This window comes from Lepidochelys kempii, chromosome 10 (genome assembly GCF_965140265.1).
Source record: "Lepidochelys kempii isolate rLepKem1 chromosome 10, rLepKem1.hap2, whole genome shotgun sequence".
In the NCBI taxonomy this organism is placed as follows: domain Eukaryota; kingdom Metazoa; phylum Chordata; order Testudines; family Cheloniidae; genus Lepidochelys; species Lepidochelys kempii.
In genome coordinates, this window is record NC_133265.1 from 51,146,659 (window position 1) to 51,165,521 (window position 18,863).

The 18,863-nt window shown below is 40.7% G+C and overlaps 1 protein-coding gene across 3 annotated transcripts in view; it reads left to right on the forward strand.

Annotated features, from left to right (window-relative positions):
• Nucleotides 1-18,863, forward strand: part of ACSBG1 (acyl-CoA synthetase bubblegum family member 1) — a 68,938-nt gene that overhangs the window by 22,361 nt on the left and 27,714 nt on the right. For all 3 annotated transcript variants that reach the window (XM_073303550.1, XM_073303551.1, XM_073303552.1), the window contains exons 3-6: nucleotides 11,713-11,930; nucleotides 13,499-13,587; nucleotides 15,176-15,296; nucleotides 17,795-17,875. In XM_073303550.1, coding sequence (XP_073159651.1) covers nucleotides 11,713-11,930; nucleotides 13,499-13,587; nucleotides 15,176-15,296; nucleotides 17,795-17,875 — 509 coding nt within the window. The remainder of the gene's footprint in view (nucleotides 1-11,712; nucleotides 11,931-13,498; nucleotides 13,588-15,175; nucleotides 15,297-17,794; nucleotides 17,876-18,863) is intronic.

Here is an 18,863-nt window from a genome sequence, read left to right on the forward strand (position 1 = left end):
GTCTTGCATCTTGTCAACATAGACATGAGGTTGTATCTTTCAGTGTTCTCCTTGATGGTTCAAATATATAGGACAAGAGCGTTTATTGATTTAGATTTCAGAGTAGCAGCCGTGTTAGTCTGTACGCACAAAAAGAACAGGAGTATTTGTGGCACCTTCGAGACTAACAAATTCATTTGAGCATAAGCTTTCGTGGGCTACAGCCAATTTAATCGGATGCATGCAGTGGAAAATACAGTAGGACGATTTTATATACACAGAGAACATGAAACAATAGGTGTTACCATGCACACTATAACGAGAGCAATCATTTAAGGTGAGCTATTACCAACAGGAGAGAAAAAAAAACCTTTTGTAGTGATAATCAAGATGGGCCATTTCCAGCAGTTGACAAGAACGTGTGAGGAACAGTAGGAGGGGAAAACAAACACAGAGAAATAATTTTACTTTGTCTAATGACACATCCACTCCCAGTCTTTATTCAGGCCTAATTTAATGGTGTCCAGTTTGCAAATTAATTCCAATTCAGCCTGACCAGAGAGATTGAAGTGTTCTCTGACTGGTTTTTGAATGTTATAATTCTTGACGTCTGATTTGGCCAATGTACATGGCAGAGGGGCATTGCTGGCACAATGGCCAAACTGGACAATCTCTACATAAAAGAATAAATGGACACAAATCAGACGACTATAGACCTAAAAGTCGCAATATTACAACAAAAAAACTTCAGAAACAGACTCCAACGAGAAACTGCTGAATTGGAATTAATTTGCAAACTGGACACTATTAAATTAGGCTTGAATAAAGACTGGGAGTGGATGTGTCATTAAACACGGGGAAATAGTTTTACTTTGTGTGTTTTTTTCCCCCCTACTGTTCCTCACACGTTCTTGTCAACTGCTGGAAATGGCCCATCTTGATTATCACTACAAAAGGTTTTTTTCTCTCCTGCTGGTAACAGCTCACCTTAAGTGATCACTCTCGTTATAGTGTGCATGGTAACACCCATTGTTTCATGTTCTCTGTGTATATAAAATCATCCTCCTGTATGTTCCACTGAATGCAGCCGATGAAGTGGGCTGTAGCCCACGAAAGCTTATGCTCAAATAAATTTGTTAGTCTCTAAGGTGCCACAAGTACTCCTGTTCTTTTTATTGATTTAGAATGTCCTGCTTGAGCAGATGATTCATCAAGCTAACTGCTTCCTGAAGCTTCCTGGGTCAGGATTGTTCTGGCCTTGCAGGATGTCAAGATGTTCTTAGGTTTTACGTGTCATCCAATCCATTCAAAGAGCATGGGTATTATGTTGGAAGTCACTAAGAGTTTAAGCATTCTGCAAATCATGCTTAATCTGTAGCAGGTATCAGCAATGATTGACACCATTTTATGATTCGGTGACTCCAGGAATAGAGACACTTTCCAGATTATGGCACTTCTACAGCAAGCTCTAATAGAGGACTCTCCACACAATTTTTAAATATTTGGTTTTGTAACGTATACCCATAAAATGTCTAATAGTGCTGGCTGCTTTAAAAAGAGTTTGACAGAGGACACTGGAATTGTTGTGCTATGACTGACTTCCGCCTATTTCCTTCTGCTCTTATATTGGTCTTGGGAACATTGCTTCATAGAGCTGCCTGCTAGCCATCTCTGGAAAGTGTCCCAAGTGAAGGGTGGAGGCACAAATCTACTGGAGTCATGTTTATTCAAAGTAATGTTAATTTGAATTTCCAGTCTTGTCTTTGAATAACCCTTCCTATTCTGTTGATATTTATACAGCAGATAGTGCAAAAAACAGTGCATACTAACTTGCTACATCAGACTGAAAATAAACATTGCCAGAGCACAGATTCACAATTATGTCTCAGGCAACACTAGACTTTGCAAGAGAGACAGCATAAAATATAAATAAATAATTGAAGACGAACTTTTCTGGGCTGTAAGGGACAACCTAGTAATAATAATTTGTACTTCTATTGTGCATCCATGCATTTTTGAGGTAGGCAAATAATATTATCTTCATTCTACAGCTATACCAAACCACAAAGAGGTTAAACCCAAGGTCATACAGTGAGTTAGTTGGCAGAACTGAAAGAGAACCTATGAGTCCAGACACGCTATAACAACTTGATATAATCATATTTTTTATTTTATTATAGCCTGTGGTAGATGTATCCTTGGGGATAGTATTGGTCATTATTCTCCTTGATTTTCCATTTTTCATTACAGTTGAAATTTTTGACATCAATCTTCATCTTGATTACTAATTTCAGTTTTTCTGGTGCCTTTTACTCAGTGATCTCAAAGCACATTACAAGCTTTAATTAATTAAATCTCAACATCTCTGAGGTGTAATGATTATTATCCTCAGTTTACAGATGGGGAAACTAAGGCACATAAAGGTTAAACAACTTGCTCAAGGTCATACAGTGTGTCTGTGACAGAGCTGGGAATAGAACTCAGATGTCCTTCCCCTATTCTAAAAACTAGACATACGAGCTCTCTTTCTTAGAGATTAGTATCATGTACTAGCTAGCTAAGGACATGAGACAGAGAGAGCGAGAGAGAGAGAGCGAAGGAAACAGTAAAAGGAGTGAGGATATTAATATAATAGGCACCACAGAAACTTGGTGGAATGATGATAAGCAATGGGACATGGTAATACCAGGATACAAAATCTATAGCAATGACAGAGTAGGTCATGCTGGTGGGGGAGTGACACTATATGTGAAAGAAAGCATAGAGTCAAATATAATAAAAATCTTAAATGAATCAAACAGTACTATTAAATCTCTCTGGATAGAAATTCTCGTGCTTGAATAATAAGACTACAGAAGTAGGAATATACTCCCACCACATGACCAGGATGGTGATGGCAATTGTGAAATGCTCTGGGAGATTGGAGAGGCTATAAAAATAAAAACTCAATAATAAAGGGGGATTTCAGCTATCCCCATATTGACTGGATACGTGTCACCTCAGAACGGGATGCAGAGATAAAGTTTCTTGACACCATAAATGACTGCTTCTTGGAGTAGCTAGTCCTGGAACCCACAAGGGGAGAGGCAATTCTTGATTTAGTCCTAAGTGGAGCACAGGATCTGGTCCAAGAGGTGAATATAGCTGAACCACTTGGTAATAACGACCATAATATAATTAAATTTAACATCCTTATGGAGAAGAGGGACACCAAAGAAGCCCACCATAGTAGAATTTAACTTCAGAAAGTGGAATTACACAAAAATGAGGAAGCTTGTTAAACAGAAATTAAAAGGTACAGTCCCAAAAATGAAACACCTGCAAGCTGCATGGAAACTTTTTAAAAGCTCCATAGTAGTGACTCAATTTAATTTGGGGTAAAAACATAGTAAGAGGACAAAAAAGTGCCACCATCGTTAAATAACAAAGCAAAAGAAGTGGTTAGAGACCAAAAGGCATCCTTTAAAAACTGGAAGTTAAATCCTACAGAGGAAAGTAGAAAGGTGTATAAACTCTGGCAAGTCAAGTGTAAAAGTATAATTAGGCAGGCCAAAAAAGAATTTGAAGAGCAACTAGCTAAAGACTCAAAAACTAATAGCAAATTTTTTTAAGTACATCAGAAACAGGAAGCCTGCCAAACAAGCCTGCCAAACAAAGCCTGGATGATCAAGGTGCTAAAGGAGCATTAAAGGAAGATTAGGCCATTGAGGAGAAGCTAAATGAATTATTTGCATTGGTCTTCACTTCAGAGGATATGAGGGAGATTCCCACACCTGAGCCATTCTTGTTAGGTGACAGATCTGAGGAACTGTCCTAGACTGAGGTGTCAGTAGAGGAGGCTTTGGAATAAACTGATAAATTAAACAGCAATAAGTCACCAAGACCAGATGGTATTCACTCAAGAGTTCTGAAGGAACTCAAGTATAAAGTTGCAGAACTACTAGCTGTGGTATGTAACTTATCATTTAAATTGGACTCTGTGCCACATAACTGGTGGATAGCTAATGTGATGCTAATTTTTAAAAAGGGCTCCAGAGGTGATCCTAGCAAATACAGGCCAGTAAACCTAATTTCAGAACCAGGCAAATTGGTTAAATCTATAGTAATGAACAGAATTATCAGACACACAGATAAACACAATTTGTTGAGGAAGAGTCAACACGGTTTTTGTAAAGGGAAATCATGCCTCACCAATCTATTAGAATTCTTCAAGGGGGTCAACAAACATGTATAAAGGTGATCCAGTGGAAACAGTGTACTTGGAGTTTCAGAAAGCCTTTAACAAGGTCCCTTGCCAAAGGCTTTTAAGCAAAGTAAGCAGTTATGGGTTAAGAGGGAAGGTCCTCATACATCAGTAACAGGTTAAAAGGAAACAAAGGATAGGAATAAACGGTCAGTTTTCAGAATAGAGAGAGGTAAATAGTGTTGTCCCACATGGACCTGTACTGGGACCAGTGCTATTCAACATATTCATAAATGATCTGGAAAAAGGGGCAAACAAAGAAGTGGCAAAATTTGCAGAAATTACAAAATTACTCAAGATAGTTAAATCCAAAGCAGACTGCAAAGAGTTACAAAGGGATCTCACAAAACTGGGTGACTGGGCAACAAAATGGCAGATGGAATTCAATGCTGATAAATGCAAAGTAATGCACATTGGAAAACATAATCCCAACTCTACATACAAAATGATGGGGGCTAATTTAGCTACAACTAATCAGGAAAGAGATCTTGGAGTCATTGTGGATAGTTATTTGAAAACATCCACTCAGTGTGGTACAGCAGTCAAAAAATCTAACAGAATGTTAGAAAGGGATAGATGATAAAACAGAAAATATCATAATGCCACTATATAAATCCATGGTAATCCCACACCTTCAATACTGTGTGTCGTTTTCATAGAACCATAGGACTGGAAGGGACCTCGAGAGGTCATCTAGTCCAGTCCCCTGCACTCATGGCAGGACTAAGCTATCATTCTAGACCATTCCTGACAGGTGTTTGTCTAACCTGCTTTTAAAAATCTCCAATGATTTTTGGTCACTCCATCTCAAAAAAGATATATTAGAATTGAAAAAGGTACAAAGAAGGGCAGAAAAATAATTAAGGGTATGGAACAGCTTCTGTATGAGGAGAGATTAAAAAGACTGGGACTTTTCAGCTTGGAAAACAGACAGTTAAGAGGGGATATGATAGAGGTCTACAAAAGCTTGAATGATGTGGAGAAAGTGAATAAGGAAGTGTTATTACCCCTTAACATAATACAAGAGCCAGGGGGTCATCCAATGAAATTAAGAGGCAGCAGGTTTAAAACAAACAAAAGGAAATACTTCTTCACACAATATACAGTCAACCTGTGGAACTTATTGCCAGGGGATGTTGTGAAGGCCAAAAGTATAACGGGGTTAAAAAAAGAATTAGATAGGGTCATGGAGGATAGGTCCATCAATAGCTATTAGCCAAGATGGTCAGGGATGCAACCCCATTCTCTGGGTGCCCCTAGCCTCTGATTGCCAGAAGCGGGGAGTGGATGACAGGGAATGGATCACTCGATGGTTGCCTATTCTATTTATTCCCTTTGAAGCACCTTGCACTGTCCACTGTTGGAAGACAGGATACTGGGTTAGATGGACCACTGGTCTGACTCTGTATAGCTGTTCTTATGTTCTTAGGTAAATTGAAATGACACAGTTGTGTGGTGCTGCCTTATGATTAATGTGGGATAAGCTAGTTAAATATTTTGGCAGGGGTTACCAGCTGGTACTGTTCCACATAGTCTTACAAGCTTTTCTTCTTAGAACGAGAGCAAATTTCTAATCAAGAAATGCTGTATTGTTGTGTTGTGTTGTTATGCAGTGGTCCTTTGTCTGCTATCTGCCACAGCTTATTTCAGTTTTCATTCTGCTTTACTCTTTATTTGGAGCCAATACGTGAGACAGGGTAGCAAATGACTAACTTTTTAAGCAATGTTTAACACTTTTCAATCAGTGATTGCTGACTTCTCTTTGAGACCCCACATCCTCCTTCACTTCTTGTGAACTTGAAAAGTCTCATTAACTTAATTTCCTGTGCAGTCTGTCTTTATTCTCTACTTTTACCTTTATCTGTAATTTTTATAATTCTCTACAGCTAGGCTGTATCCTCTGGTCTGATTAAGCTGGGCTCAGCATGGAACCAAGGGAGCAAAGTCGGTTTTATGCTACCTTTGTGACTCCTCAATCCATATATCTCAGTTGTACCTTATTTCAAGAGGCATTGATCATTTTAGTTCCCAAGCTAGCTATGCTGCATACCTATCTGGTGTACCCTCACTTTTATTGCTGAAAGTTATTTACATCGGAACTAAAGAATCATGGAACTGAAGTTATAGCCTGTTTACACTAAAGGGATGAATCCTTCAACATTTTAAGTTTTTGCAAGAATAATTTTATGTGCCCCTCATTTTGGATCTTTGTCCCACATTTTTCCCTATCTTAAGGCATTTTGAAGGCTGGTTTGGTGGAGGCACAATTTAGAGCAGCTCCAGGACTCAGGACTGCTCTGAGTTGCTCCCAACTTCCCTAGCAGTAGAGTGCAGCTGCTCTCTGGCCACATCCTCTTTCCCCAGACTATGCCTTCCACTCTGACTCTGCCGCACCTGGGGAATCCCCTTTTGCTATGGAATACTCAGGATACCAACTATCCCAGCTTTATGGAGTCTTTATGCTGCTCTGGATCGCTTTTCCACCCATTTTTGGACATATCTGGCTGGGTACACAAATGTCGTTTCGGAAGCCATCATGTCCAGACTGTGAAATTGACTTCTTGTCAGCTTCAATTTTGGCATATGTGCAAGAGCTATGGAAGAACACAGTCACACCTTAATCTTTTTCCTCCCTTTCCCCTGACCCATCAACTGCTAGATCTGTGACTTTCCCATGAAAAGGATAGGTCAGTTCTTTGGCAACCCCAAGTGAGATTTGATGTGAAAATAAAAAAATAGATTATTCAATGACAGCAGTTGGAGCACGGGAGTGGGAATATATCCTGCTGTCAGGAAACTGAAAGGCCCTGCTTACTTGTGCATGTGCTGGGCTGTTCCACCATCTGGCAGTTTTCCAGATGCCAAGATAGATCAGATAATAAATTCCTTTTTTTTTTCTAGTCCTGAAGCTTAATATTTTGTTATGAGGCAATATTGTAAAAAAAGCTCAAAGTTTCATAGCAAGTCATGCAAGCTAGCTTAAAGTTTGCTTTCTCCTTTGCTTCCTTGTAAAGCAATCAGACTGAAAAAGCATTAAAGCTCTGGCATGTGCAAAGAGCTTATTTTGTTTATTTTGTTTGTTTTGAAGTATTTATAACAAAAATTGCTGTAAGCATTTATAATAATTCATACCAAATAGCAACCTACTGTTTACTGGCCTATGCCAAACATAACATAGTATTAAGAAGAGATCAGACTGACTTCCATTCTCTGAATCTTGTTTGATAGTATATAAAAAAGAAAATGAATATCAGATACTTCCTCTCAGAGTTGACTCCAATTCTAACTGACATGAAATAGCTTCTGATGAGGAGGCTGTGATGCTGGCAGGCTACCTGCCAGCCAGACTGCAGGCATTAGCTAAGACCTAACAAACTCACAGCTGGAAACCAGATCAGTTTGCCTGTATGTTAATTTTGCTCAAAATAGGTATTAACCTTATAAGAATGTATTTAGTATTTGGACTATAAGGTGGGTAGAAAGCTGGCTAGATTGTCGGGCTCAACGGGTAGTGATCAATGGCTCCATGTCTAGTTGGCAGCTGGTATCAAGTGGAGTGCCCCAAGGGTCAGTCCTGGGGCCGGTTTTGTTCAATATCTTCATAAATGATCTGGAGGATGGTGTGGATTGCACTCTCAGCAAATTTGCGGATGATACTAAACTGGGAGGAGTGGTAGATACGCTGGAGGGGAGGGATAGGATAGAGAAGGACCTAGACAAATTGGAGGATTGGGCCAAAAGAAATCTGATGAGGTTCAATAAGGATAAGTGCAGGGTCCTGCACTTAGGACGGAAGAACCCAATGCACAGCTACAGACTAGGGACCGAATGGCTAGGCAGCAGTTCTGCGGAAAAGGACCTAGGGGTGATAGTGGACGAGAAGCTGGATATGAGTCAGCAGTGTGCCCTTGTTGCCAAGAAGGCCAATGGCATTTTGGGATGTATAAGTAGGGGCATAGCGAGCAGATCGAGGGACGTGATCGTTCCCCTCTATTCGACATTGGTGAGGCCTCATCTGGAGTACTGTGTCCAGTTTTGGGCCCCACACTTCAAGAAGGATGTGGATAAATTGGAGAGAGTCCAGCGAAGGGCAACAAAAATGATTAGGGTTCTGGAACACATGAGTTATGAGGAGAGGCTGAGGGAGCTGGGATTGTTTAGCCTGCAGAAGAGAAGAATGAGGGGGGATTTGATAGCTGCTTTCAACTACCTGAAAGGGGGTTCCAAAGAGGATGGCTCTAAACTGTTCTCAATGGTAGCAGATGACAGAACGAGGAGTAATGGTCTCAAGTTGCAGTGGGGGAGGTTTAGATTGGATATTAGGAAAAACTTTTTCACTAAGAGGGTGGTGAAACACTGGAATGCGTTACCTAGGGAGGTGGTAGAATCTCCTTCCTTAGAGGTTTTTAAGGTCAGGCTTGACAAAGCTCTGGCTGGGATGATTTAACTGGGAATTGGTCCTGCTTTGAGCAGGGGGTTGGACTAGATGACCTTCTGGGGTCCCTTCCAACCCTGATATTCTATGATTCTATGATTCTATGAAATGATTGTAAGTTGCTGCCTGTATTAATCTCACATGCAATGTGGGTATTCCATGCTATAAGAAAACATGTACGTTTTGCTTTATGTCTTTGAGAATGTTTGCTCTGAACTTGTGAATCCAGGCACAGGACTTGTTCCCTGCCTATCCCAAAGGACTATCAAAATCAGTTGGGCCATCAAGGAACATCACAATAAAAAAGATTGGTTAATGGCCCTATTGCATCAGGAAATACTATGTGCAAGGAAACTTGCCCTGTGTCTTAGAAGCTGAATGAAAAATAAAACAAAGTCACATGAACATTTTCCATCTTTTTGGCTGTTTGAACTCTGACAGGTTTAGAAACACCAAACTGAAGACAGAGATCCCCTGGGGCTGCCTCTTGGGTCCACCCTGAAAGAGACTTTGAATTGATAGATCACTAAAACTCTGGCACTCTTAGGATTTAGATAACTTATTTGTGTGTATATGTTTGGTTGCTTTAACCTGTAAAAAGAAAAGGAGTACTTGTGGCACCTTAGAGACTAACCAATTTATTTGAGCATAAAGCTTTTGTGAGCTACAGCTCACTTCATCAGATGCTGTAGCTCACGAAAGCTTATGCTCAAATAAATTGGTTAGTCTCTAAGGTGCCACAAGTACTCCTTTTCTTTTTGTGAATACAGACTAACACGGCTGTTACTCTTAACCTGTAAATAACTTCCTTATTTCTTTTTCCTAGTTAATAAACCTTTAGATAGTTTTTTATGGGATTGGCTACATATACTGTCTTTATTGTAAGATCTAGAGTACCAGTTGATCTGAGGTAAGTGACTGGTCTCTTGGAACTGGGAGAAACCTAAATGTGGTGTGATCTTTGGTGTAAGTGACCATTTATCACTAAGTTCCATTTGTCTCAATGGAAAAATAGTGGAAAGATAGACTGGGGCATCTAAGGGTAGTGTCTTTGACTCCATGGTAAGATTGGAACTGTGATCCAGAAGTTCACAGTTGTTACTGGCTTGGTAAAATCTAATTATAGAATACACCACCAATTTGGGGTGTCTGCCCTGTTTTCTGACACTCTGCCCTGAGGTAGGCACTCACAGCTGTGAGCCACTCCAGACTGCATGACAGAGGCATCGAGGTATGAGTATCCACAGACTATATTTCATTGATGACAGTATGTTCTAGTTCACTTAAATTATCATCCAAAGGACCATAATGGGCATCAGAGGATAAGTCAGGTCTCCCAGAATAACTGGACCTACGTCTACGCCATTAATGTCCACAGTAGTCCTCAGGGAAAAACAGTCCTTTTCCCATTAATTTAAATAGAACGGCGTTCTGAAAGATCCTAGCACTGTGGACCCTTCCAGCCTGCACTTATGTCTGTAAACCTACTGCGGTGGCCAACCAGGTCTTGAAGCACCAGGGTTAAATACCCCTTTCTTGTTTATAAATTCTGCATCCTGAGGGGAGGGGGCATGCTGGGGTGTGTGTGTCAAATTATAGGCACATAGGTTCTATCAGTTGCCCCATGCAAAGCCATCAATAATCTCTGGAGCACTACCCAGTTTATGACCTGGCTGGACAGCACCTTATCAGTGGCATAGGGCCTGCATGAGAGTGGCTCCAGCAGTTGATCTCCCCATGCAAAGTTGGCTGGCTACAGATCGGTAGCATTCTGGGGTGGCCAGTTTCCAGATGGCAATGGTGACCTGCTTCTCTATGGGTATGGCACACTGCATATTGGTACTACAGTGCTTGTAGCTGCAGCTTTGGGTCAGTTCTGCACAGATCACAGAAAAGGTAGTCCTTCCCACTCTGAAGTTCTCTCGCTACAGCTGGTTGTCCCAGGTCTGCAAAACGATCCTCTCCCACCAATCCATGCTGGTTTCCCAGGCCCTGAAACAGCGCTGAATGCCACATGGCAGATCCAGGAACCAGTGCTCTAATTCCAACGACTTGGCATTGTCCTCTTCTTCTTCATCCTGCTGCAATTGCCTCAAGGTGTTCTTCTGCAGCTGGAGGAGCTGCTGCGTCTGCCACAGAATAGTCTCCTGCTCCCACATCATCTGCTCAGTGGTGTGTTGGGCAAAGTCTGCTGCTGAAGTCATCTGGCTATGGCTGCTGTAATACAGCCCAACTAGCCTCTGCATATTTGTGCTTGTCACCATAGCAGTACGGAGCATTGTTGGGTCCATGCCAGAAGACAGCAATTCAAAAATGGTGTGAAATTGCCCAGAAAGGATGTATGGGGGGAAGACAGTGGAAACATGGGATTTAAAAAAAAACGTGAAATCACCTGGCTTCCCACAAATCACAGCAAAAACAATTCTAGGATGCATGTTGGTCAGCTGCAAAATAAAGGACCATGGGATACTCACCGAAAACTTTATGCCCTCGGTTCTCAGCAAACCACTGCCATGTATTCACACCATGTGAATTGAAAATGGAACAGATGTTCTGTGTGCGCACTATAGGTGTGACTTACGTTCTGCGAGTTACCTGACGCTTGTCAAAAAGCTTTGACTGAACCCTGTGTAGTTAAATCCAAAGTGTGTGTCCATCCCCTTCTAGTTTCATGTTCACGTACAGCCATCTGCTGCTACCAGTTACTGCATTAGCATATGTCGTAATGGACTGTGCTGTGGCTCTAAAGATCGCAACTCTGCTGATGAATCAGGTGGAGGGTGAATATGGTTCTACATTATGACTTTTTTTTTCCAATTTTTAAGTTTTCTAAAAAATTAGGAAATTATACTTTTAAAAAATATACCCTCTGTTAAAAGAACTTTAAGGTTGCAAAGTCAAGCATGCAGAAGTTTAGAAATGCCAGAATTAAAGTTGCCCATGCAACCTTAATTTGATCCTTCATGCATATGCATTATAATAGTAGTCTTTAATTACACGATCACACACTATTTTTTTCACTGATCTACTATCTCGATAATAACTTGCCTTTCAGAGCCTTTATGGACTACATTTGCTGATAGTGTGGTCAAGCTGAGAATAGATCACTCATGTTCACAAACTCCAATAACAGTTCATCAGATGTTCAAAGAGACTGTGGATAAATATGGGCCTCTCAATGCTATGGCCAGCAAAAAGAATGGAAAATGGGAAAAGATCACATTTGCAGAGTATTACAATCTTTCCTGGAAAGCAGCCAAAAGCTTTTTGAAGGTAAATGTTTAAAAAAACAACAATCCAAACCCATACTCGTTATGCAGGTTTTTTTATTACAGGTCATAGCATGAAAACATTCCTGTGGGTTTTCAGTCCTTATGAAGAGTAGCAGTCGCGTGTTCTGCATAACAGCCTTTATTGAAGTAAATCTCTAGTAACTGTACCATTCAAATATTAATGAGACCCCCTCAACCCGTAGTAGAGGATGAGTTTCATCCTGGAATGCCCCCTGGGATTTACCTTCCTTTTAAGGACCATATATTTGATGGCCCCAACAAGTTATGTCTCTTAAATCTCTGAATTGGCTAGCAATTTTCTTTTTTATGATTGACCAAGGCAATGAGAGGCAAATTAGTAAATATTTCTATTTAATATATTATTATTGTTATAGTTATATTTATTATACTATTTTAGTTGTATATCAGACAGATACTAATATTTCAATGGTAGCAGATGGCACTGATGCCTGTTCTTGCAAAGGTGTTGGCAGAAACAGTGGCAAAGTCAATAGGTGAGACTCTGCTTGTGAAAGCAGTTGCAATCAGGGAGACAAGAGTAAAAAGAAAAGGAGCAATACAGGAGTCTTGGCTGACTATTTTTTTAGAGTCTGTGATGCAGAGTGTTGGCATGGTCTTTAGATTATCTTTGGATGCTAAAATGTCAAGTATGTTAGTTAGTTTTCATTATGTTCTAGAAACTAGTGCATATTTTTCAGAAAGAGTTCAAAAGAAAATAATGCCAACAAAAGTTGGCATCTGTCACTATAGACAGTAACAGAGCAGCGCTACATGAACAACTAGGTTGTGCTCTGATCCCTTATGGCCACAGGAGGGAGGGCACACAGAGCCTTCTCCTCGTGTATGGCCCTAGGTAGGAAAAGGGCACAATCTCAGACCTGGTGCTCCTGAGAATGGGGACTTGCTCCTTGGGGATGCAAATTACATAGAGGGTCATAGAGAGGTCTGATTCATGGCCCACCTTGCACAAGCCAACAGAGTGGGCTGGGCATGCAGGGAGAACATCCTTAAGGGCAGCATGCATATTTCTCCCTGTTCCCTAGGGAACTTGAAGTATAATCCTTCACAGAGATGCCCCAGGGCCATACAGCTCTGCAACACTCCTCATTCGGGGCTATGTACTAAGTCCACAATCTGGCCGTAAGTATAATTAAACAAATCTAACCTGGCAAGGTGAAAAGGATTTAGTAAAGATTCTGAGTACGGGATAAGTCTAATATTTGTTGAACTTCAGTTCATGGTGCAAAGCCCTTCTGTTTTTCAGACCTTCTTGGAGGGACTGGGCTGGACTGGGAAGTTGGGTGTGAAGGATGGGAGAGTCTTATGTTTGCATGAACTTAGGGAGTGTTAATTGCAGACAGTGATTCCATTTTTATTGTATATATGGTCTATTAATACATTTTGCACTTATGCCTAGAGCTATGGATGGGTACATTTTTAAATGCATAAATAATAAAGAAGCCAAATCTATTTTTTTGTGTGTTGACTATATCTTTCTCTCTAATATGCCTGCATTACATATCCCAGTGTTTGCTCTTTTGTTTTAAGCTTGGTCTTGAACGATTCCACAGCGTAGCAATACTTGGATTTAACTCTCCAGAATGGTTCGTGTCAGCTGTTGGAGCTATTTTTGCTGGGTAAGTTTTGGATCGGTGCTAGGCCTAGGAATGAATGTTTTCCAGTGTAGCATTTGCTTCTGTAGAGTCTGACCATCCCCTCCTGTAGAAAGGGAGAGAAGAGAAACCACATTTCATTCTCCTTGTGCACTCCAAATAAACCACCTCTTTTCTCTTATAGCCCCTAAACATGTTGGAGCTATTGTGGCTCACAGTGCCTCTAGGGTTGAGTTAAAGACCCCGTAAACTATGACCAGTAGTATTGTTTCATTTGAAAAGATTACCTTCTCATAAGTATGTTCAGTCACATGGTGGGGACCTGTTACTTTCCCTGTATCTAAAATAAAGCAATCCAAAACCTCACAAAATGAGCCTCTTTGCTAAAGCCCCAACTGCAGTAGACACAGAAGATACTGTACTGTCTCTTATCTCTGTTCCTTGAGCGATATGGACCAAAGCCTACCAATTTCCTGTCAGTGCGTCTGAGCCTGCCCATGAACTGATCCCTGGCCTGGTTCCAGTGCAGAATATGACATTGATGAAGTGACAAGCAAAGTATTAACCAGCCAAATTCTGTCTGTCACAGTGTCTGTCTGTCTAATTCCAATAATCAATTTCTCGGTTTGGTCTCTCTGAGGGTGCATTTACGCCAGCAAAATTCAAACTGGTAATTCACCATCAGTGCAGCTCCATCAGTGGCAGAAATACTGGAGGATGTTCTGTAAAGAGGACTTAGGCATTTTTCCATTGCATGGTCTAAGGCTACTCTAGGCAACATGTAGGGTAAAAGTGCTGAGTCCTACGCTACAGCCTCCACTATTATTGCTTCAATTATGAATTTCTCTAGCTTAGACAAAGCCTTGGGTGCTTCAGATATTCACACTACCACATAATGTTGCTGTTTTTCAGACTCTTTTCTTGTGTCTGTTACTGTTAGCTGTGCAGAATACCTGGGGCATGCCTGACAGCCACATCTATGCTGCACACTGTGTGTACCCTTCCCTTATGCACTCCACTGGGTTTCATCCAATCTCAAATTCTTCTTCCCTTTTGAACAACTGTAGCAAAGGTGCCGACTCCAGGGGTGCTCCAGGACTGAAGCACCCACAGAAAAAAAAATTGTGGATGCTCAGCATGCACCGGCAGCCCGGCATATCAGTTACTTCCCCTCTCCCCCCAGCCCTCCTGCCAGCTGGCGGGCCCGGCCGATCAGCTCCTCTCCCTCCCCCAAGCCCTCCTGTCTCCTAGTGGGTCCCGCTAAGCAGCTCCTCCCCCTGCATCCCCCAGCCTCCTGCCCACTGGTGGCCCCGCCAATCAGCTCTTTCCCGTCCCCCTCCAGCACCTCCCGCCCACCACAATCAACTGTTCAATGGTGTGCAGGAGGTGCTGGGGGGAGGAGCAGGGGCGAAGTAGGGGCGGGAAGAGGCGGGGCGGGGGTGAGAGTTTTTTGGGGAAGGGTGGAGTGGGGGCAACGCCTGGGGCAAAACGGGGGTCAAGCATCTCCGGAAACTGGGGAAGTCGGCGTGTCTGAACTGTAGTATCAAGGGAAAAGTGTATCGTACTCAGTGTTTTCCTGCTTAGCCCTCAAATTCACGTTTTTTTTTAACAGAGGAATTGTCACAGGCATCTATACAACCAACTCTCCTGAGGCCTGCCACTACATTGCTTATGACTGCAAAGCCAATATCATTGTGGTGGAAAATCAAAAACAATTGGACAAGATAATGCAGGTATGGGGGTTGCTTTTATAACTTCTGAGATGTAATTCCACTGCTCATGATGCTGTGAAAGCCCAAATATCAGATATTTTAGCTGTAAAATGGTATTTTGGAACGTCTCACAAAACTAGAGACAGAACTAATATTTCTTTGTCCTGAAATCACAGGCCTCTGAGATACTTGAGATATTTGAGCTAAAGGATAATCTCCATAGCTATTAAAAAAATACAGTGCCTGTAACACACAACTGAGCAGTTCTCATTCTATCCAGTACATAGCACAGTAGCCAGTTTATTAGTGTTGTCTGACAAGCCATTTTCTGATGATGAGCATCATATCTTAATTCTGAGTGGGATATCACAGTCTGCTTCAATGCAAGTGATTAGGATGGCAAAAATTCATTGCAATAACGATTTCACTATAGGATTAACTAGTGTAATAATGCTGAGTTCTGATTAACATGGTGACCTTTTATGGGCTGACGCATTTCATGTTATTTGGATCTGGATTTCAGGAATCACAGTGGTGACTTCTTACAGAGCAGTTACTATTTCCCAGCACGACTTAACTATCATTGGAGGTTTACCTCACTGTAATTGGAATTACAACCTGCACATTGCAGAGCAATGAAACAGAACAGGGCTTTCATTCAATCCCAGTGAATTTACTCCATTTAGACTGAGCCAGCTTCAGTTTCCATTGAATTCGGTGGTATACCCAGTTGGTCTCCAATGAGCAAATGAAATAATGGTTAAAGAGGGGCTATCATACCAGAGGAAACTTTTAAGTGCATCCATTTTATAACAGACATCCAGCTAAGTATTAAAGATATTGATGTTTAGAGACTGAATCTTCCCTCTCCAGAACATCATCTCTTCCTGCTATTAATGTTAACTATTGAGGCAGGTATGAACTGCAGTCCAATATCATGGTGACTAACATGATATAAACACATGGACAGAGTGGGAAGCTCTTTATTTAAAAGGAATGTGTCACAATTTTGGCAAAACTTATTGGATGCTACAAATGGGACCATGCTGCTTCTCCATATGGGGCCTGATCCAGTGCCCCAGGAAGACAATGTGATCTTTCCACTGACTTCAGCAGTCTTTGGATTGAGCCCAAGTGAACACATTAGGTCAGGTGTTTCTTTCAGTGGTATGTTCGAGAAGGCTCTCGGGGATGGAGGAGGAGAGGTGTCCTTGAAGTCCTTGCTGAAAATGAAAAAGTGTGTTGATTGCTCTGCCTCTGATGGAGTTTGCCCCTTCTCTGGATACTCCAATAAAGTCCCTCTGGCCAGAGATAACATATTCCTCGGGCTTGTCAAACATACTTCTGAGGAGTCTTTTTTTTTATTATTATTTTGGAACGCAGCAGATTGCACCAACTACTAGGTATATTTTGTACATTTCGGGAGATAAGATACTCCTAAACAGGGCGTACATCCAGACAGACACTCTAGTTTGAATACCATTTACACTAGTTGAATACCATGCTATACTGTCAAAAGCAAGTGAGAAAGGTATCTGAATCCTGATGCTTGTTTCTTTTTGTCTATACACGTTTTTATCTAGAAAGTTAAAAGGAAGCCTGTGGCCAACCCTGTTTTATCCAGCTGAACATTTTCTGTGGTGCTTTTCCAGGAGAAATCTGCCTCAAACATAATACAGATGTCTTGTTTTTAAGCCTGTGGGTTTATCATGCTAGTAATACATGGTTAGTTTGGAGGCCTAACCATTGCTATCCACACAGGTACAGTTTCACCAGTTCAGCTATCCATGGTTCAGGTCAATAATGTAGGTGCGACTTTGGCTGTTAGTGCACCATGATGCAATTAAATGCTTCTGGCAAGGATAGGCAAAACTACAACAGGGGAAGTGAAAGCAGCAGCACTGGTATCTAGTGGTGAAACTAACCTAACATTTTTACAGGCTAAACACCAGCTAAGTGTTCAGATACAATAGCACTCTTTCAATGTTTTCTATTTCTTTGAAATTGCCAAATTGCTTTTATTTTTTTAAATTATATATGTTTATATATAAAATGTTTAAAATGAGGCAGAACATTATAAAAAACTTAACCAAGGCTTGGCTACTTTAGAGACCATCTCTGTCTTCATGTGATAACCACAGCAGCTGTAATCCTCTCACATCCCACCCTAAAAGCATTACTCTCACTGGTTTAAATGCAAAGAGGCTGGTGGCAGGTCATTTTAAATTAAGGTCCTCAACTCAGGAGGAACCTTAGTTGGAGCACCTTGGTCCAACATAGCATGGGTATAGTCTCCTCCAGAGCATGCTGCAAGGCCTGTGTGTTTCCCCAGGGGTGTTGGGATGAACTGGGTCTGAGTAGCTTTAGAGAAGAGTACTGTATTATTTATGGTGGGTTTGAGGGTTTTTGTGGATATCAATCTAATTCAATTTTTGGAATCTTTTGATAGACATTTTTAATTAAATCAGAAACAAGTGAATAATAAATTAATATGCTGTTTTTTTTTTAAACCCCAACAGATCTGGAGTCGTCTACCATACTTAAAAGCAGTTGTGCTATACAATGACTCTTTATCAGAGAGACATCCCAATTTATATACGGTATGTGAATTTTAGAGTGGTGTAACAATTCATTCATTTGATGTATTTCACCTTCTTTTCTGTCTGTGGAATGTCTGCCAGAGGATAACAATGTTTTCAAATATGTTTGCTCTTCAAAATACTTCAGTGTAATTTTTCATTAATTTAATTTACTCTTCCGTTTGTTTGATAGTTGATATTCAAAATTAGAGCTACATTGGTTGGCTGGCTTGGTCATGTGTTATGTTTCAGTTACTAGATTGGATTAACATAATATTTACCAGACTTCTGGTGAGACTATACTCGCAGAACTTTTGTTGTTGTTGTTGTTGTTTTGTTAATACATTGTCTGCCCAGCTCTAGTGAATTGTGGTAAATTATGCTGGATCTGGGAACTAGAAAATGCTTGTGCTCTCACAATCCATTGTCAATATTTTGTTGTCTATGGAACCTCCTATTCTGCTAATCTTTGTATTTGTAGCAAATATTTCTATCCATAAGCAACTGTTGAATACAAGCAACTATTACATATGCAAAGAATAAAACACTAGTTCTAGTGTATTCAGGGTCTTCTTTAGCTCATGCAGTCCTTAGACAGCAAGATTAGGGACAAGATTAAGGATCAGACTCATTGTCAACTATAGGCCCAAAATTTAGGTTTAAAAAATAGGGTTTTACAAAACCTAACATGTGTAGAAGAATTTTCATTATTTATTTTTTAAATGTCACTGAAGACAATTTTCTAATGTGAACATTGAAATCAGCATTCTGCTTGGAACTGACTGTGAATTAACAGTGTAAATCCCCTGCTTAGTTTCATTGCCCATGCTGAAAGAATTGCAAAAAGACTACACAGCATTTAGTAGAGAGTGAATAGTAAGCAAATCTCTTAAGGCTTCAGATATCAAAACTGAAAGTATTTTACTGGTAACAGAAGTGAGGAGAAAATGTTTAACATATTTTGTGCCAACATTGTTCCTTCTCTCTGTATTGCTTTTCATATTATAAA